This window comes from Hevea brasiliensis, chromosome 14, assembly GCF_030052815.1.
Source record: "Hevea brasiliensis isolate MT/VB/25A 57/8 chromosome 14, ASM3005281v1, whole genome shotgun sequence".
Lineage (NCBI taxonomy): Eukaryota > Viridiplantae > Streptophyta > Magnoliopsida > Malpighiales > Euphorbiaceae > Hevea > Hevea brasiliensis.
In genome coordinates, this window is record NC_079506.1 from 2,390,268 (window position 1) to 2,415,996 (window position 25,729).

Below are 25,729 nucleotides of genomic sequence, written 5' to 3' on the forward strand. Positions count from 1 at the left end.
CTTCCGACTTTTATCATATTGAAAATTTTTTTAAAAAGTAAAGGGATATTAAGGTATGAATTAATTTTAAAAAATTTTAAAGTTTAGGATTTTTTTAAGATTTTTTCCTTTTTATTTGTTATTGAAAATTTTGTGATATCATGTTTCTTGTAAATTTACCATTGGTAATTTTAATTATCATTTATTGTTATTGAAAAAAAAATTAACGTTTACTGTATGTGAAAGATAAAGGATTAACTAAAATATTTTATTGTATAATAATTAGCAAATAAAAATATTATTAAAAGTTAGAATTTCAGGGAAAAAATAAAATATTAAAATTTTATAATTGATAATTAAAATATAAAATTATTTAAAATTTAAATAATAATAAAAATTAATTATTATATACACTGATATAATAAAATAATTTTACTTCATTTTATAGGAGATGAAATTCATTTTTTCAGTGAGAGAATGCAAATGAATCAGCGCGCCTAATAATGAAAATTCAGGGGAGCGTGGAGGAATTGTAGCTCAATTCTGCTGGTATTGGGTCCAATCAAACCCTACCAATTGATCAAATAATCATTACAAAAGAAATATATTATTTTTTATTTTTTAATCATAAATTAGAAAATGCAAATAAATTTTATTTTCAATTTAATTTTTTATTTATTTTTAAAAATTCCTTGCTACGATTTTAATTTCTCGAATTGCGGCAAGCTGTAGCGAAGCATGAACAGGAGTCACTGAACTCAGAACACAAAATTACCAATCAAATCAGTCTATTGATCGATCGATCAATTGCCCAATTTGATTTCGTAATTAAGTAAATATTAATTACTTAATGGCTAGCAGTAATCATGGTGGGCGAGGAAGAGGAGGAGGTGGTGGTGGTGGAGGACGAGAAGAAGAGCAGCTCGAGAAAATGGCAGAGTTAAGCAAAACCCTAAAAGAAGGAGAGAGAATTGTAGCCCCAACCCGACGACCCGACGGGACTCTCCGAAAACCCATCCGGATTCGCGCTGGTTATGTACCCCAGGACGAAGTCGCCATCTACCAATCTAAAGGCGCCCTGGTAAGTGTATAAATATATATTCTTTCATGTGCATGTTTTTGTACACAACCCTTAAGTTTATTCCATGTTTGGCTAATGTGCAGGTGTAGCATTGATTTTATGTTTGGTTGCTCACAAATTGAAGAAGAAATTTGAACCTTTGTAAATTTGTATGATTAATTCCAAATGTATTAGATGGCCAAAGCAGTGTTTTATGTGGTTTTAGTATTGAGAATGTAGAATATAGGTATTAGCTTAAGCAATTCAAGTATTTGCATTAGTATAAAAGATGGACCACTCGCCCTAAACAGCCAGAAAGCATTCTTAGCCAGCAATTTGTACTGGCTTCAACTACATCTATAGCTCCACCATTCTTAGGAAGCAGAGGTATAAATGAAGCACTGAAAATGGGTTTGAAACTAGGCTCCATTTGTTTCATGGAAAATGACTTGCATCTAGAAAATATTTTTCAAAAAAATATTTTTCATAAAAATATTTTATGTTGTTTGGTTGTAATGTTAAATTAATGATACTTATTTATTTCATGCATGTGTTCACATTTTAATAAGATTTTCAAAGTTTCGAAAACGAAAAATGACTTCCTCTTTTGAAAAATAGAAGTTATTTTCTTAAAAAATGACTTAATTTTTTTTTACCAGAAAAATATTTTCCAATGATCAATTTTCCTGAGTGCACCCAAACACCAGAAAATACGGAAAATGTTTTCTAGGAAAATATTTTCCGTGAAACAAACGGAGCCTAAGAAAGCTTCAATTTGTAAAAGATTCTTGAAAGAACCATTACATCATTGCTTGCAACATTTTCTTTGAAGAAATCCACAGTTACCACTATTCTTGTAAAGTCCTTTTACTTGTTATTGTTTTTGCTTAGTGAATTTTCTTGATATTCTCTTTGTGTGCAGTCTTAAAACTTATACTGCTTCTATTTGAAATGGTGGTATCTACTATGGTATCTATTGACAAAATGGTTTTTGGCTTGCTGATCCAATAAAAAGAAGTAGGAAAGATAAGATTCCTTCTTCCTATGATTTATTGCTTATCTACATGATATAATTTCTCTTTTAGAATTGTTCAAATTGTTGAAATAGACACGTTTCAATGGGTGCCTTATCTTTTTCAATTTCCTAAAATTTAGAAACTACAAATAACCATAATTTTCTTTTATAGTGAATTCTCTGCAATTTAAAGGAATAGAAAAGCTTGGTTAAGTTGACAATGGTTTTCTCTAAGGGAAAGTGAAAACAAATGATAGGATTTCACCGTCTTTTGTGATGCAGTGGAAAAAGGAGATGCAATCTCAGGTAGTACCTCCAGGATATGATCCAGTTGTGGATGTAAAACCAAAGACAAAATCAGTAAAGAGGAATGAACGGAAGAAGGAGAAGAGGTTACAGGTATGTTGCTCATTTGTTCTTATGGTCTTGCCTCAATTTCAATGTTCTTATTTGTTTTGAACATTATATTCTTCAGTTCAATATTGTTTGTCCATCCTTAAAGGGGATAACTAATCATGGTCTGTAACATACCTTAACCCTTTTGTATCATTGATTCTTTTTATTCCTGCAACCTATATTCTGTGCAAGATAGGAGTAATTATGTAGCTGACAGTAATAGATTTATTGTGGTCCACACTTACACCAGTAAGCCAAATTTTATTGAAAAAAGTTGGGATAGTGCCGTTTGCTAAATCAAGCGCATCTGTGCATGTGCTGCTTGTAAATTCTAATCATGAAAGCATAAAGAAAACCTCCTAAGTACAAAGCATTTTGACAATGTCTTCCAATGTCAGCCACAGCTAACTCCAAACCTTGGTTATTTATTCCTGTTAGTCTCACATAAAGGAAAAAATTAGGATGTTTTGTTCTCAGTTCAATTTCCTATGTTCTCTACCCTTGCATGGGATGGAGATGTCTCTTGGGAATATACCAGGACACCTCAGACACTGATAAGAACTAAAAAGTGAGACCAAGATTCTGAATCAAACAAATATTGCTTGGTCAAATATTGGGAAGTTTTCTCAGATGTGCTTGTAATGCCTACATTTGGAAGGGTCAACTTACCGAAGATACGGAACTTTGTTAGGATATCAATTGGTGCTTTATTTGAGGCATCTAATCACCTTAGAAGAGTCTCAATATACTTGGCAGGGAAGCCATTAACCTTAACTTAGCTCAGGGATCAACTTAAAACACTGTTATTAAAGGCGTGCCCAAGGCACCCTTGACGTGCAAGGCGCACCAGGGGAGGGACCCATCGCCTAAGACACCCAAAGGCGAGCCCAGGCGCGCCTTAGAGAGCCCAGCCATAAACACTCGCTTCTTTTTTTTTTTCTTCTCCCTTTCCACATGTAGATAACAGCCACAAAACAAAAAGAAGAAGAAGAAGAAGAAGAAGACATTGAAGACAGCAAACAACAGCCTTGAAACAGAAGAAGAAGAAGAAGGAGAAGAAGTTGTCGAAAACGATGCGTACCTGGCTGCCTGCTGATGAAATGTAGGCTGCTGCTAAGTGGTGGGCTGTTATTGGTGTGGCATGTACTGATATTATTTAAATGGGCTGATTTTAATGGATTGATGGTTATTGGGCTAAGCTTAATTTAGAGATAATATATTTTATTAATACTTTTTTGCATGTATTTTTTTAATTCTATTTTTCATAAAATAAAAATAAATATAAATTATAGTTATAAAATTCAATTTAAATTATTTTAAATTATGTTTAGGCAGATATTACTAAACTAAACCTATAGTTAAAATTAAAATTATAATGCAATAAAAATTAAATTTATTATTTTAATATTATATTTGATTTAAAATAAAATTAATATGATAAATTTTAATGATAATTTTCAATTATATATAATTTAATTAACAAAAATGGTGGTTAATATATTTTTATATGATTACTAATATAATAATTAAATTTATGATGCTTATTTTTAATGACTTTATTATAGTATTTATTTTTAATGAATTTTTCATATTTTTGCTCCTCACCTCACTCAAGAACGCGTCTGCGCCTTTCACCTAGGGTCCAGGACTCCCTAGCGCCTTAGTGCGCCTTGAGCCTTTAATAACTATGCTTTAAAAATCTCAATTGCTAAACCTTATTTATCAATTCGCTCTTAGAGTTTCTATCCACAATAAGTTGTGTCTTTATCTAAAAAATTGACAAAGAAGGGGAGTAGAAAACATCATCAACTTTGCTATTTGGAACTAAATAGATTGCTCTGCCCAACCAAAAGTTGTAGAAAGAAGTCCACAAGCATGAGAAGATATTTTTCTGCAGATACTACTATGATTTACCCCTGGGATGGAATTTCTTGCTATGACTCAGCAAATAATTTTTGCAAAATCACCTTCTGCAAACTGCAGTAGGAAGTTTGGTTGAGAATAGGCACATCACATATAATAGGAAATTGTATTTAGATGAGTTGTTTTTGCTAAACAATAGCAGCTCAACATTTGCAGACTTCCTACTGCGCCAATCTATGTGTAACTTCTGGGTGCTTGGAACTGATTTCATTGCTATGCATTTTTGTTAATTTGCACAGTGTGTCAAGTAAAAATAAAAGGGCTACATCCTGTTCTCTTTATGTGCTAAAGTGACTCAGTCATCTGAAAACTATTAGATATCCGTGTCGCCAGCCAACATTGGAGGATGCTTGTTTTGATAGTTACTTATGAATGCTGCCTGCAGTTTTATGAAGTTCATAAATAGGCTAGTTGGTTAGTTGGTTTCAATGTCAATACTATATAATGTCAGTGAAGTTAAATTTTATGTGAATTCTCACCTAGTTTTATCATTATAAGACATTCAAAGTTTGCACATAAGTCCTTTAGAATTTCACGAATTTAATATTTAGTGAATTTAAAATTTTTGTGTCCTTGTGCTGTAAATTTTGGGCACAAGTTTGATTAATTTATTATTATTAGCAGGCTGCTCTTGAAAAGGGTAAGAACTTGGAAGCAATGGCAGATGACGACATGAAAAATGAAGAAATGTTACCTGCTGAAGAAGTAGGTAGCGCATCAGATTCTGTCAAGTCATTGACATCTCAAATGAATGAGCTAGCTGTTTCTGCAAATCCCGTTTGTAGCACTCCACCTGCAGAATTGACAGAGGCTTCAGATCCAAGTGCTCCATCTCAAGATATTGATAAAAGAATTCGGGCACTTAAAAAGAAGGTATAATTAGCCATATTTTACTCTTCCCTGCTGTATTATGCACTTTTAAGAAATTAAATAGCTGACACCCCCCTTCCCTTTCTAGACATGCCAAAAAAAAAAAAAAAGCAAAAGGCTAATAATATTATCTAGGGTGATTCTCACAATAAGGAATCCTGCTAAGAACTAATCATTTTATGGGTTTGGCAACATTTGTGTTTTGAGTCATTTTCTTCCAACGTGCATGCCATATTATTTTTCTTGTCATGATTATCACTTAAAATACTTTTCCCCTTTATATTTTTGAATGCCTGAAAAATGTTGTCTTATACAACTTTTTAAGTAAAGTGGGGAAGAATATATAGCCTGGTTTGCTATATACTTGCACTTCCTATACATATCCAGAGTATTTGCAAGTGTCTACTCATATGTACATTAATTTCTCCATTCTAATTCATTAGAGATCAACTTTTTTATAAGTAGTGATGCTAAATCAGGGCTATCGCATAGCATAAGTAATAACCACGCCTTTCCATTTCAGAAGAAGAAGAAGAAGAAGAAATGATATTAAATTTTATTATTTTTCATCGTCATTTTGAGTATACTTACCAAGGGTTTGTTTGGATGAGAGTGAGGGAGGGGTAAATAAAGGTAGGGAAGGGCCAAAAACTATTTTATCCCTGTTTGGGAAGAGATGAGTTAATGGAGGGTAAAGCCTTATCCCTCAAATTTCAATTTTTTTTGCACCCCAAATTGGGGTGTAAGGAGGGGTAAGGAGGGATAAGGAGATGAGAGTTATGAATATTTCTATTTATAAACCTCTTAAATTTATCCCTCCTTCACCTCCCCAAACATAACAAATATACATTAACTCTTCTTATCTTTTCATTAATTCAACTCTTCTCAAACATGATATTTTTTTTATTATAATTTCCTTATCCTTACCCTTCCCCTTCCCCTTCTTTAGGGCCCTTACTTACCCTTCCATTACTTACACTTCCCTCATCCCAACCAAATAGACCTTTAGTCTTTAAATTCATTCTCTTCTGAACTGGTGCATTTATTGGTCTAGTTATCTGAAAGGATTCTCTTTTAACTTCTCCTCAATGTATGTTTCCTTCATTTCTTGTGAATGAATTCATTTATTCACTTCCACATAGCTTTCTCATATTAATACACTAAAATGGTCTTCTAATCACGCATCACCTAGCACCTTAACTGAACTCCTCCATTTAACTGCTATTGTTTAAATATATGGGTGTTATCTTCACCCTTATATAATACAAATTAGGTATTACAAATAAGGACTGATTCAGGTCTTCTACATCTAATCTAAGGATACCTCATTGTCTGTACCTGGTTGTAATGCACATATATGTTACGTATCAGAGGAGAAGGTATAGGAAGAAAGGTAGTCAGCAGTAGCAGTGGAATGAGTGTGAGTAGCAGTAAAGAGAAGGAAAAGCTGTTATAGCAGGCAGAGTTGTTAGAGGCAGTTGTAATAAGTCAACAGTAGCTAGAATTAGTTAGAATAGCTGTTATGATTGGCGAGAACTAATTGTAACAGCAATTAGCGATGAGAGAATTTAGATGAGATTTATATAAGATGTAACCAGAATCTTGAAATAATATCTTCTTTCTGTTCTATATTCTTTCTATTCTTTTTCCGAGTCTCTCTAGCTTTCTTTCTCTTCTACTTCTCTTCAATTTCGATCCAAAACCCTAAGAATATATTGCTTAATCTAAAAACATATGGATCCAATGAATTCTTCCGCAACTTTTTGTTTTCAGTACTCTGAAAATGTTTGGATCCCGTGAATTGTGGTTAGTTATTATCTTGAATATGCTTGGTTGGTTAATCTATGGCCAAAGCAAAAGATAAAGGTTCAAAGCATGTCCTTTGCAAAAACCAACTGTAACTGGTAATTCATCTATATTGAGTTCAACCGTCCTTGTAGTATCTCCCTGTACATACCCTTTCTATATGAATAACTCCTTACACCCACTCTATTTAGGACTGCTACATGCCTTTGAGATCAATTATCCTCCTTATGAAAAACATTACAACTGTTGTCGACACTATTGGTATAAACCAAATTAGTTTTCAGATATCATATTGTCACACGCCTTGATCCATGTTTGATTAGCAGATATTATTGGTGTAAAACCTAATCAATGGCTTGTAATGCTTAGTAATTACTGAATGCTGTAGTGCTTGTTTGTGACACAACTGGGTTTATGATGACATAGAGAATTATGCCAATAACAATGTGATTAAACTCTTAGACATCACTAACTGTTTATGAAACAATTTGAATATTCTCCACTTCAAATTTGCAAACAGTTCCCTTTCTGGTAGTGGCTCTATAGGTTTTATGAGAATTTTGGAATTTACAATATTCTAATGTGATTTAAGCAAATGGCTTTGCTGTTCCCATTTTGTATGATTGCTTCATCTGAGGGCGTTCGCTCTTTCCAGATTCGAATAGCAGAAGGTCAGCAGCAGAAATCTGCACCAGAGGATATGAAGCCAGAGCAGTTGGAGAAGCTGGTAAAATTGGAAAGCTGGCGCCAGGAGCTAAAGCTTTTAGAGTGTAAAAAGGCTGAACAGGCAGCATCATGAATGGAGGTTTGTTCCATGGTGAACAAACTGTGTAGTTTTTCATTTATTTTTTGATGAAGCTGTGAACTCTGCTTTGTAGGATCAAGATTATTCTCTCAAAGATTTTTCCAACTTTTGTTCATGAGTTTGCCTATAAACCCTATACTTCATTCTCTCTCTCTCTCTCTCTCTAAAAACCTTGGACAAATACCCTTGCCAAGTTGTTAAAAACTCATCAACTCTCTGTGCAGCGCGCAGGATATCAGAGAGAAACAAACAGGGTTACATTCTTATTTATTAAGTTTAATTCATCACCGATGTGAACAACTAGTATATGCATGATTTTTATTAATCTGATCAGTATTATTTACTGTATTTGACTGATAAAATACTGAAACATCAAAAAAAAAATGAAATTGTTAAAATAAGTATCTGTTATCATAAATTAAATTTCTGTCAATAAACAACATTTCCTCTCTTCTTTTAAAGCTTATATATTAAATTTAGATTGAAAAGAGAGAGAGAGAGAGAGAGAGAGAGAGAGAGAAACATGATATGGAAATGAAACATCATTAACTAAAGAAAACATGAAGCTCTTAGCATTAGTATAATGCATCAGAATTGAAGATCTATAGAAGCAAACAAAAGATAATAATAATAATAATAAGGCTATTATAAACATTACCAATAATATCAAATACATGAAGCACCAGACTTGTTTTTTTCTTTATTCAAATGTTCAAAGGGATACAAAAAATAAAAATAAAAATAAAAAATAAATCAACAACATTAAGAGAGAAAGAAATGTTGCTTCTGAGAGAACAGAAAATAAGCCTTTTCCAATTCACTTGGCTTTTTCAGGCTTATCGATGACATAATATATTTTCTATGCCTCTCCTATTTTATATCATTAGTTCTCTTTTGTTTTTTTTGATAGCTGACTCTGCTCATCTATGCCCGAAATCCAAGCAAGAAAGGAACTCCAGCGCCTCCGATCCATTGACCGGCGCCGGCCAGGAATGTTCCAACAGTGAATCTTTGAGCTTCATTCTTGTTAAGGAAATGAAGTGTCTTCCACTTCACCCTCCTAGCAGTATTGGCACCAGGTCCAGTATTTGCGTACTCAGCATAGAACAAAGTGTCAAGGAATTGGCTTCCAGCCCATGGCATCCAGCCATCTGGTTGAATCAAATCTCCTAATTGTGACTCCATAACTACAGTTGTCGAGAATTGCTTCCAGGGCCTGCCCAAGTATGTTTTCACAGTGAGCCTCTCAGGGACAAGCTTTGCCTCAGGTACAATTCTGCAGTTGTGGATAACAAGTCCAGTGGTTTGCCCCTTTTCCTTCTTGCCATCTGCTGTCACTGTGTTGAATTGGTTTGGATTAGGCTTCCTGACTATGATCAATGAGTTCTGGATCACAGCTGCGCCGTAACCGAAGAGGAAATCAATGGTGCCTGAAATGACACAGTTGCGGTAGAATTGGCGCCCGGCTTGGTACAATAATGTATCTTGATACCCATCAAACCTGCAGTTATGGAACACTGACAGATCAGAGTTAACTCGGATGGCAACGGCTTGGTGACCATCAGGACCTGCAGTGTTCTGGAATCCCATCCCCTTACAGATGAACCCTGGTGCTTCAACCACTGCAAATGCCAAAGTAAAGCAAAATGTAAATTGATTATATTGCTAATACGTTATCAGTTTGAACCAGAACTCTCCCAATTTAAACAAAAAAAAAAATTCCATGATAAAACTTACCGAAGGAAGCAGTGTTCCAGGTGTTTACACCACTAGTGAAGCTCTTCTTTCCTGTGACAATGGTCCTCCTTGGTCCATCGCCATACATGAGAATATTAGCTTGAGTCTTTGGCACCACTACGGCCTCGTTATAGATTCCTGCCTTAACATAAATAACAAATCGACCATTTTGGCCTTTGGGTCTTGAGTTAATAGCCGCATTAATGGACTTGAATTGCCCACTTCCATCTAGGGCAACCACCGCATTTGGTGCAGCCTTGCCAGCGTTTCCGACGGCCAAGAGCTTACGATCAGCAGCAGATAACCAAGTTGGGTACCCATCAGCACCAAGGAGCCGACGAGAATTGATGTTGGGAAGGTTAAGCTGGAGACCAAAGTTTTGCAGAATGTCTGAAATCCCACCAAGAATAGTCAGGACATTATCTGTTAGTTCACTACCATAGTTCGTACTGTTTTGCACTTTAGATTTCAGGTCGCCATCATGGTCAAATCCATCAATACACAATTCTTGGTAGGAGATGATAGAACTCAACCAAATACGAAAATCATCGGCGCGTTCAGCTATGTTTTTCAAGTCGTTATCAGACATCTTTGCAAGAATATCTTGCAGCTCATCGGAGGCATTTTTCAGCAATATATTACAATCATCCAGGGCAAGTTTCGTACGGGGCTCACTACTACCAGCATTTCCTACAAGATCCTCACTCAAGTTCATGGATTTCGTTAAGGAATCCGAGATAGCTAAAACTCCTGCCTTGATCAACGCCTTAGGATCAGTACTGTTGGCAGAACCGAGAACCTTGGTGCAAGTCTCCTTGTAATTAGTAGGCTGGCATAGTTGTGTAACAGCCTTCATTTGTGGTGACAAAGCATCAGTGTTTTGAGAACTGTCACCACTACGGTTGACAGCAGCCACAACTCCGATGACTACGCCGACAACAAGAATCAGGGATATTCCTGAAACAACTATTTTTCCAATCATATTTTCTCCTTTTTTATCTTATCTTTTTTTTTTTTTTTGACTTCTCTTCTTCTTTTTTTGTACTTTTTTCCTCTTTTACAAATCTCTCCCCCCGATGACTGGCCCTAGGATGATTCTAGGCCAGCGCGAATGGGCGAAAAATCGGAGAGGAGCGATAGAATACAGAAATGTAATGCTTTCTTTGCCCTGGCAGATGATGGAGAGCTTGCAGGTACTGGTTTTTATAGGCTTGTAATTGTCCTAAATTAGCATTGCATGAAATTTTCCTCCAAATATTTAATGGTAAACCGCTTCTTCAGTTAATCAGTTGGACTCCAAGTGTATATAACCAAACCAACAAACTATTTTTAAGCCAATAGAAAGGATTATTGCGATATGATAGCAAATTACAGTTTGGCTGTTAGAAGCTCATTTCCAAGAAAAAAAATAATAATAAATCACATGTTATTTGTCATGAGAAGGGATTTTTTTTAAGGATCTACTAATTAAAAGAAAGGTGTAATTGGCAAAATTTATTGTGATATTTGAATATTTTATTAGATGTCCAAGGTTTTTTTTTTTTTCTGAAATTATTGCTCAAGAATGTTAGCAAATTTTAATATTTTTAAGAGCCAATACAATCTTATTATTATTTGGCATATTAATGGTGTAATTGAAATAGTATTATGAAACTGGGAAAATATTTTTTTAAACTCGGTCTATTATGGATTTAAAATATAAATATATAAAATTTATATATTTAATAGGAGGCTCTTATTATATATTTTGTGTATTAAGTATATGATGGATCAGATCTAAATAAGAAAAATCAATGAAATTAATAAGCTTTGAAAGATCATTATATTGATATTTTTAGGGTTTATATTCCATTCTAAAATAATATATTAATATATACTCCATTTTATTTTTTTTTTATTTATTGAAATGCCTATGTTGTCCATTAATTGAAAAAAAAAAGTTTTAACAAACAATTATTAAAATGTTTTGCATGTGTTTTAGTTAGTTTTCATTTCTCATTGAGAGAGAGAAATGAGCTTAATTAGTTTCCCTAAATATAGCATAATTAAGTAGAAAGAAATATGTGTAAATAAGAATTAAAGGGATATTAAAAAAATCATTTTAGATACTATTGCCACTATAATAAATGTTATAATTAACTAAAAATAAAATTGCAAAATTTTACTATATATGAAGCTAACATATGACAATAACATAAATAATTATCGCTAATGACACATAAAAAAAATGACAATAATTATTATTATCATTAAAAAAATTTTTTAGCAATAATTATTACTACTAGTAATTGTATATTTTTTTTAATAACTACAATTTTGTTATAAAATATTTACGACCTTAATTTATATATCGCCGCTATAGAATCATAGTAGTAAATTTTATACGTTTGATAATAAAAATCATTGCTGCTAAATCTAACCCTTTTAATGTGCAAAAAGGTTTTTCTTTTTCCTCTAACATGTGAGGTATTTTGATTTTATCTTACAAATAATTTCTAAATGAATCAGTCAGTTAATATACATGCTAGCCACCTTCTACATGTATCCAAAATTCAAATAGAGAGCTAGCCACCACCTGATGTATAGATTTGTAGCTTTGTATTTTATCAAAATTTTTAAACTTTTGAGCTAAATATTAGAAAGGTTTTTTTTTTTTTTTAATTCATTTAAATTTAAACTCGAAATATCATAGAATTTTATAGTTTTAAAATTAATTTTAGACAATCTATTTTTTATATATATATGTACAAGTCAATAAATGAAAAAACACTTGAAGTTAATGATGAGTGTTCGTAGCTCCTTCGAGATATATATATATATATATATATCTTTGAAGGGGAGACATGAATTCAGATGGTGCTTCTAAATGCAACCCTGGCCATAGAGGTGGACGTGGGATTCTTCATGATCACAAGGGAGTTGGGTAGCAGGTTACTGTGTCAAATAAGGCATCCATAACTAGATTCAAGCTGAATTTCAAGCCCTTCTCCAAGGTCTGAAACTAGCTTGGAATATGGGCGTCCAGAAAATGACTGTTGAATTGGATTCCAAGGCAGTTTTGTATTTGCTCTCAGATGAAGAGGTGCCTCATTTGCTGTTCGAAAACTTGATCTCTCAATGTAGATACCTCCATTTAATTAAAGTCTCTAAAATTATATTTTTCATATAAAATTAATTAATAAATTATTCATATTTGAAACCTATAATTTAATTTATAAAAATTTATCCGATGTAATTATACATACAACAATTATTACGATAAGTTTCATTATAAAGATCATTTCCAGGACAGTAAGGTCTCAAGTTATTACCAAAATTTCAGTAGTCAATGAATACTAATTTGAGGTTTTTTCACTAATTGACCACCTAATTAAATTGTGATTACTGATTACCAATCCATAAAAAAGACAAAAACCCATCAAATTAGCTACAAAACCGATCAACCATGAATTTAACATCCTCTCTTTACCCTATAAAAGGAGCCCTGTGACCATGCAAAGCTTCATAACTCTGATTTCAGAGTCGAACAATAAACTAGGAGCACCTTGGTTAGTTTCCCTCTTCCTCTCCGATTCCGTGCTTTCCATTTCTGAATCCTTGCAGGAATCGGAAATCGATTTTCTAGTGCATATCATCCGACAGAGGGAGGTATAGATATCATCTGAAAAACACAAAAAAAAAAAAAAAAAGAAAGAAAGAAAAGAAAAGAATAAAGAAGAAATAAAAGAATTTTTTTTTCTTGGGATAATTTTCAATAAAATTATTCAAGATGATGAGCAAAGTAGTTGTATCAGCTTTTTCGCTCATTCTAGTAGTTGGGGTGGTGATTGGGGTTGTCGCCGTCGTCCATCGAGGTGGAAGCGAAAGTGGTGACAAGGTGTCTACCTCCACAAAGAATGTAGCTCAAATATGTCAACCCACCGATTACAAGGAAGTTTGTGAAAAGAGTCTTGGTTCTGTAAATAATACTGAGGATCCCAAGGAATATGTAATGGCAGCTATCTTAGCCACTATGGAAGCTGCCAAAAAATCTTTTAATTTGTCTGACGATCTAGTAGTGAAGACAAAATCATCTGATCCTGACACAAAAATGGCCCTGGAAGATTGCAAAGAATTGTTGGATGATGCAGTTGAAGAGCTTCAGGCATCGTTCGCTTCGGTGGGTGAAAGCAGCCTTCACACCATGGATAAACGTGTAGCTGAGCTACAGAACTGGCTGAGTGCAGTTATCACTTACCAACAAACCTGCTTGGATCAATTTGGTGATCCGAATAGTCAGTATAAATCCACCATGAAAGATGGTATGGTAGACGCAAGCCAACTCACCAGTAATGCCTTAGCTATCGTAAATGCATTGGCAAAGATTGTATCTTCACTGGGACTAAAGTTTAATTTTGGTAGTGATAGCGGCAATAGTACTCGGAGGCTTCTTTCAGTTGGTGAGGATGGCTATCCCACCTGGTACTCTAGCCCAAAACGTAGGCTTATGGCCACACAAGACCTTAGCACCATTAAGCCTAATGCCACTGTGGCTTTGGATGGTAGTGGAGATTTCAAGACCATTACTGAAGCTCTTAACTCTATCCCACTAAAGAATGAAGGCCCATTTACCATCTACGTTAAGGAAGGAGTTTACAAAGAATATGTGTCTGTGGACAAGAAAAAGGTCAATGTGTTCATGTATGGTGATGGCCCTCTGAAAACCATCGTCACAGGAAGCCACAGCAATAAAACTGGCTACAAAACCATGAGATCTGCCACATTCGGTAAGTAGATGAATTAAGATAGCTCGTCAGGAATTGGACTGCTTGGTTAATTAGTAGGTGTTTAATGATTTATTTATGATGAAACTAATGGAAATTTTCTTGCTGTATTAATGTTTCAGAGGCTCTAGGAGAAGGATTCACTGCCAGATCGATGGCCTTCGAAAACACTGCAGGTCCAGAAGGTCACCAGGCTGTGGCACTCCGAGTCCAGGCAGATAGAGCAGCATTTTTCGACTGCAAGATTGATGGGTATCAAGACACCTTGTACGTCCAAGCCCATCGCCAATTTTTCAGCAAGTGTTCAATTTCAGGCACAATTGATTTCATCTTCGGAGACGCCTCTTGCGTGATCCAGAACTCTGAAATTGTGGTGAGGAGACCAATGAATAACCAATTTAACACTGTAACTGCACAAGGCAGGGCTATCAGGCATCAAACCACTGGATTAGTCCTCCAGAATTGCACAATTATAGGTGAGGACAAGCTATTACCTGACAAGAACACCCTTTTATCATACTTGGGCAGGCCCTGGAAGGAATTTTCAAGGGCAGTGATCATGGAATCAGAAATTACAGATGTCATTCACCCAGATGGGTGGCTACCATGGAATGGAAATTTGTACCTTGACACCTTGGAGTTCATTGAGTATGGCAACACTGGCACCGGAGCGGCCACCGATAAGAGGGTTAAATGGAAGGGTTTCAAGGTCATGACTGACAAGAATGAAGCTACTCAATTCACTGTCGATCCTTTCATCCAAGGAAACGAATGGCTGAATGGGACCAATGGAAATTATATCCCAGGCTTGATACGTTAATATTTGCTGTTTTAGCATTCAAAGTGGTCTATAAGACCCCTCTTAGAGCTCAAATAATGCAATTAGGCAAATGAAAATGCCTAATCTTTTGTTTTGTTTTGTTTTAATGATTTTTTTAATATTCTATTGTAATCCAATTTGATATATTAATTGTAATTATATTTTTTGATTCTTCAATTCCCTCTCAAATTTTATTATTTTTCGTTTTCATGATATCATCACTTATATTATTTTGTGAATTTATTCATGTATATTCTGATAGTGATATATAATATTTTTTTATTTGTAAATTAATTTCTCAATTAAAATGACCAAAGTGATTGCAATTTTATATACTATTCATTGGGAATATGCAATAAATTTCTAATTATTTTTTTATTTTAAAATTTAATAAAAAATATTTATCAAATTTAATTCACCGTGAATAAGAAACACAAGATATACGATGAAATATACTTATTAAATATAAAAAACTTACATAATTATATCTTGATTTCACAATAAATCAAGTCTGAACAAAAAAATTTTAAATTCATATATCCAATAAATTTTAAAGATTTATTCACATGTTATTTCCATTGGTTTCTCCAAATAAAATTAATGAGTTCCAATTGAAGAGAACTATTGATCACTAGCCAAAACCCTAAAAGGAGATACAGAATGAGATTAAAAAAAAATTGAAAATTAAAGAAAACCACAAATATATATATACTAAAAGAAATTGAAAGAAGTACCTTCAAATTCAAAGGCAACTATCTCAGCAAAAGAAAGCAAAGAAAGAAAAAGTTTGCTACATATAATGAAGGAGTACAATTCTTCTCTACAAATTCCTCAACATTTTAATTTAAGCTTCATTTATTTCTCTATCAAGTTGAACATTGTCTATCATTTTTGTTGAAATTGCTATTAAAAAATGCATATATTTTTTAAATTTATTAGTGTGAGAGTATTAAAAATAATTTAGAATTAAATTTGATAAATTTTAAACATAAAAATATTAAAATAACATATCAAATTTTTTAATTTTTTAATGATTTTTTTCCCTAAAAAACAGTTTTAATTCGATCAATTACAATTTTGTCATTTACATATCACAAATTCAATTCAAGTAGTTATGAATTCAAATGGACAGTTTGGAATATTAATTGCATTAATTATAAAACTAATTAAATAACAATTCACTTAATTATTGTTATGAATAACAATATCCCAAAATTTAAAATCTTAACCATTCATCATATTTCGATTCAATATGATTTAAATTAAACTTAACGTCCATAATAAATAACACAATCTGGCAAATTAATAATTTTTAGTAAATTATCCGTTTTACTTAGAACACCAACTCTCCTATTCTCTTAACAAGAACTGTTATTAGCAGTTGAAGAAGAGAAACCTGTTAGAAACAGCTTTTTAGTTTCTTTCTGTTTCGTTACTGGAAAGACAAGAACAGACACTTAGTTCCCAATTGATTGGAACTAAACAGTTTGCAAGTTCTGAAAACTAAATCAACTACACAACTCATACCCAACTGAAACTGGTCTCTAACCATAACAAAGCTTACCACTTCATGCAAAAACCCTACCGTATAAAACGTACCAATGCGTGCAATCTCTTCATTACCATCAACCCAATCTACACATAAATGCACTTAGAAAAGAGAAAATATTAAAAGGGTTTGAGTGTAAAACAAGAAAAAAAAAAGAAAGAAAATGATTACCAAAGTAATTGTTTCGATTTTTTCCCTCATTCTTATTGTTTGTTTCGTCATTGGAATGGCAGGTTGGTTCAATGAAGAGAGTGAAATGAAAAATGTGAATCCTCATATCAAGTTTGTTCATGACCAAGTTTGTGAACCCACCAATTACAAGGAATCTTGCGCTCAAACCCTTGAATCTATAAATAGCACAGACCGTAAAGAGATTATAAAGGCAACTATTCTAGCTGCATCAGATGCAGTGAAGCAATCGATAAAGTTCACCAAGCGTTTGGAAGTTAAGGCTAATAGTGAGTCTCGGACGAAAATGGCCCTCGATGATTGCCAAGAATTGCTGGAAAATGCTATGCAGGAGCTTCAGGTATCGTATTCACTAGTGAACGGTAGTGACTTGAGCACAATCAATGAACGTTCTGCCCAATTGCAGAGTTGGCTGAGCTCCGTCCTTGCATATCAAGAAACATGTGTGGATAATTTTGAAGACCATAGCATCATTAAGCCTTTGATAAGAATGGGTATGATTGATGCCAGCCATCGCATCGATAATGCTCTAGCTATCCTTTCTACATCGTTCAATGTCCCCAAGTCCTACGACTATTATTCGCCCCAAAGCTCTCGCCGGCTTCTTTCTGTTGGTGATGATGGATATCCCACATGGTTCTCTGCCTCTGACAGGAAACTTTTGGCCTTGCAAGATAATGACAGGATTAAACCAAATGCTGTTGTGGCTCAAGATGATAGTGGACAATTTGTGAACATTAGTGCAGCCCTTTCTGCATATCCCAAGCACCTAAAGGGTCGATATGTTATCTATGTCAAGGCAGGAATCTACCATGAGCACGTTACTGTCACCAGGAAACACCCTAATGTGTTCATTTATGGTGATGGACCCAAGAAGACCATAGTCATAGGAAAAAAGAGCTTCGCCAGTGGTGTTAACACATGGAGAACTGCCACATTTGGTAAGTCGATTTGGAAAAGGGAAGAATCTATCCTATGTATAACAGATTCATTCCATAATTTATCAATTTAGTAATGGCTAATTTGGTTGTGGCGACTAAATTGATTCAGTGGCTGAAGCTGATGGGCTCATCGCCAAGTCAATAGGATTTGCAAACACTGCTGGTCTTAGTGGACGCCATGCTGTGGCACTCCGAGTGGATTCAGATATGTCAGCTTTCTTTAACTGCAGAATGGATGGGTATCAAAACACATTGTTATACCAAGCTAAACGCCAATTCTACCGGAACTGTGTCATTTCCGGTACCATAGATTTCATCTTTGGTTATGGCGCTGCAGTGATCCAGAACTCCTTAATCATCGTCAGGAGGCCAAGGACCAACCAGAAGAACACAGTGACTGCAGATGGCAGGAAAGAAGAGCATGCAACAACTGGATTAGTCATCCACAACTGCAGAATTGTCCCTGAGAAGAAACTAGTCCCTCACAGGTTCAACATCCCAACACACTTAGGTAGGCCTTGGAAGCCATTTTCCAGGACTATTGTGATGGAGTCACAATTGGCAGATTTCATTCAGCCAGAGGGATGGATGGCTTGGGCAGGATTTTTACACCTTGACACTTTGTACTATGCTGAATATGCCAATACTGGACCTGGAGCCAATACTAATCGCAGAGTTAGGTGGAAGAATTTCCATGTCATAGACAGGAATGAGGCCCATCAGTTCACTGCCGGGGAATTCCTTCATGGAGCTGAATGGATTAAGAGAGCTGGAGTTCCTGTCTTGCTTGGATTGCGAGGCTGAGAGAAACAGGAAAAATAATTTGCAAAATACATGAAGCACGCAACGATGTTGATTTCATTTCATTTCAATGAAGGAACACCCAACTATACTTCTAACGAAAATTCTTGTTTTTTTGCTGTGGACGTATTGACATTATACCGGTAGAACGCAGCTAATCCTAATACAAGGATATATTGTGGACATATCGACTCCTAATACGAGGATCTGCTGTGGACATATCAACATTATATGGTATAATGCAACCAATCCTTATACAAGGATCCTACTGTATACATTTTTTATATAGACGTATACATTCAACTAATTATACAAGATAAAGACTGATTTGCATGAAATTTTCTGTCTCCTCGACCTCAGTGTTTCCATACCATAACTTCTCCACAGGCAGACCTCTACTAAAAATAGGTTTAAATAATAATACTACTAATAATAGTTTGCCTTCCCACCACAGCCTGCTTCTTGCTCTTAAATGATGAAAAGATTATGACTAACATGTGGTCATTCTACAAACAGAGTAAACAAAATAATCTGTTTCTAATTTCTTCGTCATAGTAGTCAAAATAAATGAAAACAAAAATCAGACCCAGCAGCTTGCAGACAAAATTGAATAATAAAACAAGAAGCTTCCTTTGATTAACCAAAGGTACAAAGCTCCTCTATTACTACGCACTACAAACAGGCACACACACAGCCTACTGGACTGCATTAACTTGTATTACATACGATTTAGATGGATCGATCTCATAGCAGGATTTTACATAAATTCAAGGAGTATATAGACTAAAGCCGCACTGTTTTATGCAGATTCCACATCTGACTCATCTTGCCCTTCTCTATAAAGCTCAAAATCTTCAGGACTCCATCTGCAAATTAAGTGAAGTCGGAAAGTAGCCATCTTAATGCCCAATAATCGCTGCAAATAAGTAACAGATCAATCATGAATCCCTTCCTCTGACTAATAGAAAGAATAGGTAAAAGAGAAAGTGGCTAGTCAGATACAATGGATAGCTACTGGCAATAATATTAGCAGCAGAGTCAGCTGTTGTACAAAATCTATGCTGGTCACAATAACCAAATTTCAAATCCACAGTGGCCCAGAGAGACTGAGTGATTTGAAAACCAATCACAAAATTTGTTAGCAAATGGACAGGACCAGATTATAATAATAAAAAAATGAAAAAAAAAAGCATATGTACAAAAGAAAATAGAATTTTTGGGACAAAAAAAAATCATATAGCATCAATTATTCCACAATTGATGTGAAAATGCATGTTAGTGGATCTCAAAAAAAAAAAAAAGATGACCTGACAAGTTGGATCAACATTAACTGCAAGCCACTAACATATCATGTGTCAAAGCACACTAATGATAAGGAAAGCATCATAGATAAGCATGCGACAGTTTTTCCACCAACAATGACAAATCATATATACGTGTACACCGGATTGCAACTTCTATAAATGCTCAATAAGAAAGGAAAGAACCACCCTATTCCAAGATGGGAAACCAAAATTTCCAAGCATAGTGATTTACAAGTCAAATTAAAACACCAGTCACCAAGTTTCCAAGGGAAAAAATGGTTGAATGTGCAAATTCAAACTTGACATTTAAAACTCATTGGAATCAAACATGGTCGGGGAAAAGGAAGGGAAATCAATGAGAGCTAACCTACCTATAGTCCAAGGTCTAGTAGCCTCCTGATTACCCAAAAGAAGAATAAAAAGATGGGGCAAGAGGGAAGAATAAGGTTAAAGATTAGACTAACCAATATTCGAGCCGACTCAGGTGACAAATGCTTTCCCTCTTCACAAACAACATAGTCTGAAACTAGCTCCACAACACCTGCAGACCATGATTAATTTGATCATGCATCACATGCTATATACATATTTACATCCTCGTCTATATAAAGGAAACCAAACAGCAAAAAGCAATTATATACCCTTGTTCAACCGAACAGGCATTCCTTGCTTGCGAAGAAAGGGCTCCATTTCATGGGTAAACTGCTCCAAAGGACCTTCCTTAAGTTCTACCTGAGACATTCAAACTTGAATGAATGCCAGGATATATATCTAATGTGCAGTATAGATATGGAGATGGCAATTGTATAGTGCTTTTGTATGGTAAGTGGTAACAACAAAATGGTATTTCCCTTCGGTCAAAAAAGAGTAAGAGAGATCAGAGGAGTGAACTTGGATTTTCCAGTTCTTTGATTAAAGTCAATAAGTCATGAACTCAATACAGTTACAGTTGTTTTTTACCAAGAAAACTGGCATGCAAGTCAAATAATTGAAGGTTTTTCTATACCTTTTCCATTGCAATGCTTCCAGTCCTTGCAAAGTCATATTCCTCGTATTCATTAAATAACCTGCAAAATATCAATGAAAAAAAAATTATAAATACAAGTTGTAGTTTGGTCCCAAAACCACACAATTGCTAGTAATTCTTAATAGCTCCATAAAAATGATTCTTGATCTGTTAAAGAGCCCTAGGAGAGTCTCTGAGATTGCCTAAATGCCAAAAGTAAAGGGACCACAGTACTCTTAATCTTCAAAAATATAATACTGAAAGCATAAAGGAAACAACACATCATAGACAAATACAAAGGTTACCTTTCAACTTCTTCTTTTGGCAAATTGGTGAGAAAAAGTCCAGCATCTCCACGGAGAAGCTAAGAGAAAAATCAAGTAAACAAAAGGTAAAAGACAAGAAATTTCTACAAATGAAAGAAAAAAATAACTATTGCTTTCAAAAATGAAAAAGCATACCTTGGAAACTTTGTGAATTCCTGGCCTGATCTCATCAGCAACTGATCGACCTAGAGATACCTGCATTACTTTGTTTGATCCAAGGAAGAATCTGAAAAATCATAATAATAAAAACACTTGTGAGATGGGCATTGACAACAAGATGGTAGAGAAGAGCTACGTGCCTTGAGTTCCCACAACAAAAGTTGAGCTATTCACTAAAAAGGAAGGCTCAATCTCGTAAAGAACCACAGTATAAACTATGAAAATTTCATCCTAATTATAATCGATGGTGCTAGCAAGATAAAATCCCTGTTTTTAAGAAAAGAATCATTTTAAGGCAGTTGAAGAAAACAATTTAGAAAAAACTATTTTGTTATTTTGGAGTTTTTATAACTAAAACACCATAAATTTAACTTTAAATCAACTTTAAATACCATTTAACTAACATATTTAAGAATATGTTTTTCTCAAAAGCATCTCCAAAAACAATGCCAAACAGAATCTTAGTAATCTGTATATGACAGTAACTAAACCACAAATCAAAAGGAATAAATCAAAATGTTGAACTTATAGCTATCTGGAAATGAAATGCTCAACCCAAATTTATCTTGATTGAGAACCATGCAATTCATGAATTTAGCTGGTCAGAGAGTACTGAAAATTGAGTTTAAATAAAATTTAACATGTTTTAGTCATTAAAAAAAAAAAAAAAGAACCCTGGTTTCAAGCATCTAAAATGACGATTAAAAGCGGTTTTTTGTCCCTAAATCTCAATGCCAAGGAGGGCTTTAGTTGTCCCGTCCCGAACCCAATTTCCAATTACTAAGAACCGTAAATTCATGAAATCTAATTACCCAACAACTAACAAAGATCTCTATAATTAATCAGGAATTGAATTTTCACCCAAAACAAAAACAAAAGGAAAGAAACCTGCTGGTAGATTTGAGCTGCTCTCTAAACTCCTTGAACTTGAGATTTCTCATGTTCTCAAAAGTAAACACATAAATCGAATTGTAGTTTTCCACCGCTTCCCTTATCGAATTCACTATCGTTTCCTTGTGTTCTCTCCCTTTCTTCTTGGTTTTTGTCAGCGAAACTACAAACATCACACAACAGATTCACAATTAATAAAATACCAACGAAGAATGAGAAGAAGAAGAGGGAGAAGAAATTAGACCTGCTCTGTTACGCTTGGACTTTGGCATGGTTGGTAATTAATTGAGCTGCACGAGCAAAAAATGGCGGCTCTTTCTTGTCTTAGCTTCAGAGAAGCTAATGAACAATCTTCTGGGAGGTTTTTGAGTTAGGGTTTTATGGCACCTATACATGAGTCTCCAGGAGTTATTTTAAATCGAATCGGTTAGTGAACCGGTCAGAAGACCAGTCACCGGTTCACCATTGGTTAAATAAAATTGTGATACATCATTATAATTCTTATAGTTTATCAAAATTAATTATTTAATTTTTATTTTTAAAAAATTAATTAAATTTTTTATATATTTTATAAAATCAAGATTTACTTTTAATGTTTATATTGTTTAGTTTTTAATATTTTTACTATTTATATTATTTAATTTTATAACTTTAATTATTTTAATTAAAATAAGTTTATTATTGCATATAAAATTAATAAAAAATTTCAAAATTTTATTTTTTAAAATATAAGGACGCGTAATTGGGTTTTGAAAGAATAGATATAAGTACATTATTTTTATTTTACTATATGAAAAGTATATTATAATTATTTAATTTAATGAATCATTAAGGTAAAAATTAAAATTTTAAATCTAGCAATTTCATAAATTTAAATATTTTCAAAAATATCAAAAATACTAATGAATTGAAGAAAATTATAAGGTAAAATTTTTAATTTAGTTCTATAAATTTATTGGAGAATTTCAATTTAATGATTGTAGGGAGAAATAAATATTTTTAATTGATTTTAAAATTTTTAATTTAAAAATATTAGTATTGATTTTTTTGTTGGGAAAAATATTAGTATTATTTATTGCTATTAAAAAGTGAATTTAAAAGATAAAATAAGGGATAAGAAAATGATTTTTCAAAATTCTAAATCTGAAAGTAAAAACAGTTTCTTATTTTTAATAAAATGAAAAATCAAAAAATAAAATTGTTATTGAAAAGATCCTAAATTTTTTTATCTAAATAAAAAATTAAAAATTTTAATTTTGAAATTAAAATTTTTAATTTAAATTAAAAAATAAGAAATTTAATTTTTTGTTTTCTTATTTTTAAAATATTAAATTTAAATCAAAACTTTTAAATTAAATTAAAAAAAAATAAAAATAAATTAAATTAAAATTTTTCAGTAAATACAAGAATCAAATTCAACTTCAAGCCTAAATTATAACTTGTAAGATATACTCAAAACATTGTTATGGGTCGACCCGGGCTTCATCTTGGGCGGGGCTAAGGCCTTGGTAGTTCATATTTCTAAACAGAAAATCGGGTGGGCCTAAATTTTGGGTTTAGACCGGGTCAGCATATGAAGTTCGGATTCAACTCATCGGAGCGGTCAATAATTCACTGCTTTGAAAAAGAAATCCCCAGGCCAGGCAGGCTCAATTCCCGCCATTTAAAAAAAAAAAAAGGAGAAGCCATTTTTCACTCGCAACTCCAACTCTCACTTCTTCCGGTTCCTCTCTCTCTCATTCATGGCTTCGCTCATCGAATCCAATCTAATTTCCAAGCTCGAATCCTCCACTTCTACTCCTATCTTCTCCCTCTTCTTCGATTTCCTTATCCCCTTCACCGATCTCAAAAGCCCCAAGAAGCCCAAACTCCAAATCCAGACACTCACTCCATCTCTAGCTAAGCAGTTCCTCCCATTCCTTAATCGTTGTCTTTCAATTTTACCAAAACGACTCTCTGATCCTTCCAAATTACGCTCCGAGAAGAAGCCATGACCTCTTCTTATATTTTGGCCATGGAAATGGTATGAATAATCAACTGTGCTACATAACAATATTATTTTTGTTCTTACTATGTTTTTTTAACCTGCACTCTTGTTTTGTGTTTTGAACCACCCTTGCAATGTTCATCTGGTGGAACAGGAGCACAATACATTTCCCAGCAAGAGATTCAAAAGCTTGAAATTTGTGCTGCTACTCTTCTGATGGGATGCAGTAGTGGTGCTTTGTCACTACATGGGTGTTACACGCCACAAGGTACTCCTTTATCCTATCTTCTTGCTGGTTCCCCAATCATTGTTGCAAATCTTTGGGAAGTTACGGACAAGGATATCGATCGGTTTGGAAACGCTGTGCTTGATGCCTGGTTAAAGGAAAGATCTAGTGCTTCCACTAGTTGTGCCCAATGCAATTTACTATTGAAAGAATTTGAGGCCATGAACTTGAAGGATGGCAAAGTTACAATCAAGAGGAAAGTCCCAAAGAAGAAAGAAACTGAAACTTGTGATAGTGAATCCTTGAATTCTTGTAACCATAGACCCAGGATTGGATCATTCATGAGTCAAGCTCGTGAAGCATGCACCCTCCCTTGTTTGATTGGAGAATCTCCAGTGTGTTATGGTGTCCCTACTGGCATAAGGAGGAAGAAGGATTTGTAGCAATATTAACCAGTTATTTTATTTTGCCAAATTGGCTTGGCTTTGGAATTTTTAGACCCAATGCAAGTTAAACATCAACGGAATTATGCCACAAGATTCAGCTAACATCCACTGATAGTTTTCATTTCCTGTGAAATTGCAATATTCCTGTCAACGGGCATATGTGAAATTGCAATATTCCTCGGCCATTCCTTCTGTAATACAAATATTCATTTTTCCATAAATATATATCTTCTTTCTTTTTTTAATTCTGGGTTATTGAAGAATTTACTTCTGATACTGTGTAAACTTTGAATAATTTAAAGTTCAATTCAATATTTTTATCTTATATATTTTTAGTTTACTTCATGTAAAACAACATATCAAACAAAAATTTACTATCCAAAGCCAATTTATTAAATAAAAAACTGATTAGGAGACATGAAAACTTAAAATTTAATATTTTACAATTGTTTTGATTTTTCAATTACTATGAGAATTGTTAAAAATATATTTTATATTTATTAATATTACGATTAAGTCGAAAAAATTATTTTTTAATGCATATTTTGGTAAAATACTAAAAATATGATTGACATTACTTTTAAAGTTGTCAAAATATAAATTCTTAAATTCATTAATCAGAAATATTAAGAAATTTAATATATTTTAAACATAAGAATTTTTAATTAATTAAGTAATTTTTCTTGCTATTTTTAATAATATTAAAATAATTTTTTACAAAAAATTGACC

At 33.7% G+C, this 25,729-nt stretch overlaps 6 protein-coding genes across 7 annotated transcripts; 4 read left to right on the forward strand and 2 right to left on the reverse strand.

The window, feature by feature from the left end:
* Positions 1-445: 445 nt before the first annotated feature.
* LOC110670674 (partner of Y14 and mago) lies at positions 446-7,969 on the forward strand. Of its 2 annotated transcripts, none has more exons than XM_021832794.2 (4): positions 446-1,060; positions 2,337-2,453; positions 4,995-5,246; positions 7,705-7,969. In XM_021832794.2, exons 1-4 carry the CDS (start codon positions 830-832, stop codon positions 7,846-7,848), a joined length of 744 nt encoding a protein of 247 aa, XP_021688486.2. In that variant the 5' UTR covers positions 446-829; the 3' UTR covers positions 7,849-7,969. The 2 variants fall into 2 exon arrangements, with proteins under 2 accessions (XP_021688486.2, XP_021688487.2); XM_021832795.2 differs by having other exon boundaries at positions 450-1,060; positions 4,998-5,246.
* Positions 7,970-8,778: 809 nt separating this feature from the next.
* LOC110670673 (pectinesterase) lies at positions 8,779-10,573 on the reverse strand. The gene is made up of 2 exons (XM_021832793.2): positions 9,592-10,573; positions 8,779-9,476 (listed from the first exon to the last, which is right to left on the reverse strand). Exons 1-2 carry the CDS (start codon positions 10,571-10,573, stop codon positions 8,779-8,781), a joined length of 1,680 nt encoding a protein of 559 aa, XP_021688485.1.
* A 2,545-nt stretch (positions 10,574-13,118) lies between these two features.
* On the forward strand, positions 13,119-15,351 carry LOC110670656 (pectinesterase-like). Its single transcript, XM_021832778.2, has 2 exons — positions 13,119-14,357; positions 14,477-15,351. The coding sequence occupies exons 1-2, from the start codon at positions 13,361-13,363 to the stop codon at positions 15,172-15,174; spliced, it is 1,695 nt and encodes a 564-aa protein (XP_021688470.1). The 5' UTR covers positions 13,119-13,360; the 3' UTR covers positions 15,175-15,351.
* A 1,417-nt stretch (positions 15,352-16,768) lies between these two features.
* LOC110670600 (pectinesterase-like) lies at positions 16,769-18,707 on the forward strand. Its single transcript, XM_021832704.2, has 2 exons — positions 16,769-17,853; positions 17,963-18,707. Exons 1-2 carry the CDS (start codon positions 16,887-16,889, stop codon positions 18,655-18,657), a joined length of 1,662 nt encoding a protein of 553 aa, XP_021688396.2. The 5' UTR covers positions 16,769-16,886; the 3' UTR covers positions 18,658-18,707.
* Positions 18,708-19,172: 465 nt separating this feature from the next.
* On the reverse strand, positions 19,173-22,742 carry LOC110670661 (uncharacterized). Its single transcript, XM_058135229.1, has 8 exons — positions 22,585-22,742; positions 22,338-22,503; positions 21,426-21,516; positions 21,270-21,328; positions 20,965-21,025; positions 20,600-20,690; positions 20,423-20,499; positions 19,173-19,570 (listed from the first exon to the last, which is right to left on the reverse strand). The coding sequence occupies exons 1-8, from the start codon at positions 22,610-22,612 to the stop codon at positions 19,454-19,456; spliced, it is 690 nt and encodes a 229-aa protein (XP_057991212.1). The 5' UTR covers positions 22,613-22,742; the 3' UTR covers positions 19,173-19,453.
* Positions 22,743-24,077: 1,335 nt separating this feature from the next.
* On the forward strand, positions 24,078-25,173 carry LOC131172640 (separase-like). The gene is made up of 2 exons (XM_058134014.1): positions 24,078-24,363; positions 24,482-25,173. Exon 2 carries the CDS (start codon positions 24,544-24,546, stop codon positions 24,994-24,996), a length of 453 nt encoding a protein of 150 aa, XP_057989997.1. The 5' UTR covers positions 24,078-24,363; positions 24,482-24,543; the 3' UTR covers positions 24,997-25,173.
* The last annotated feature ends 556 nt before the right edge of the window (positions 25,174-25,729 follow it).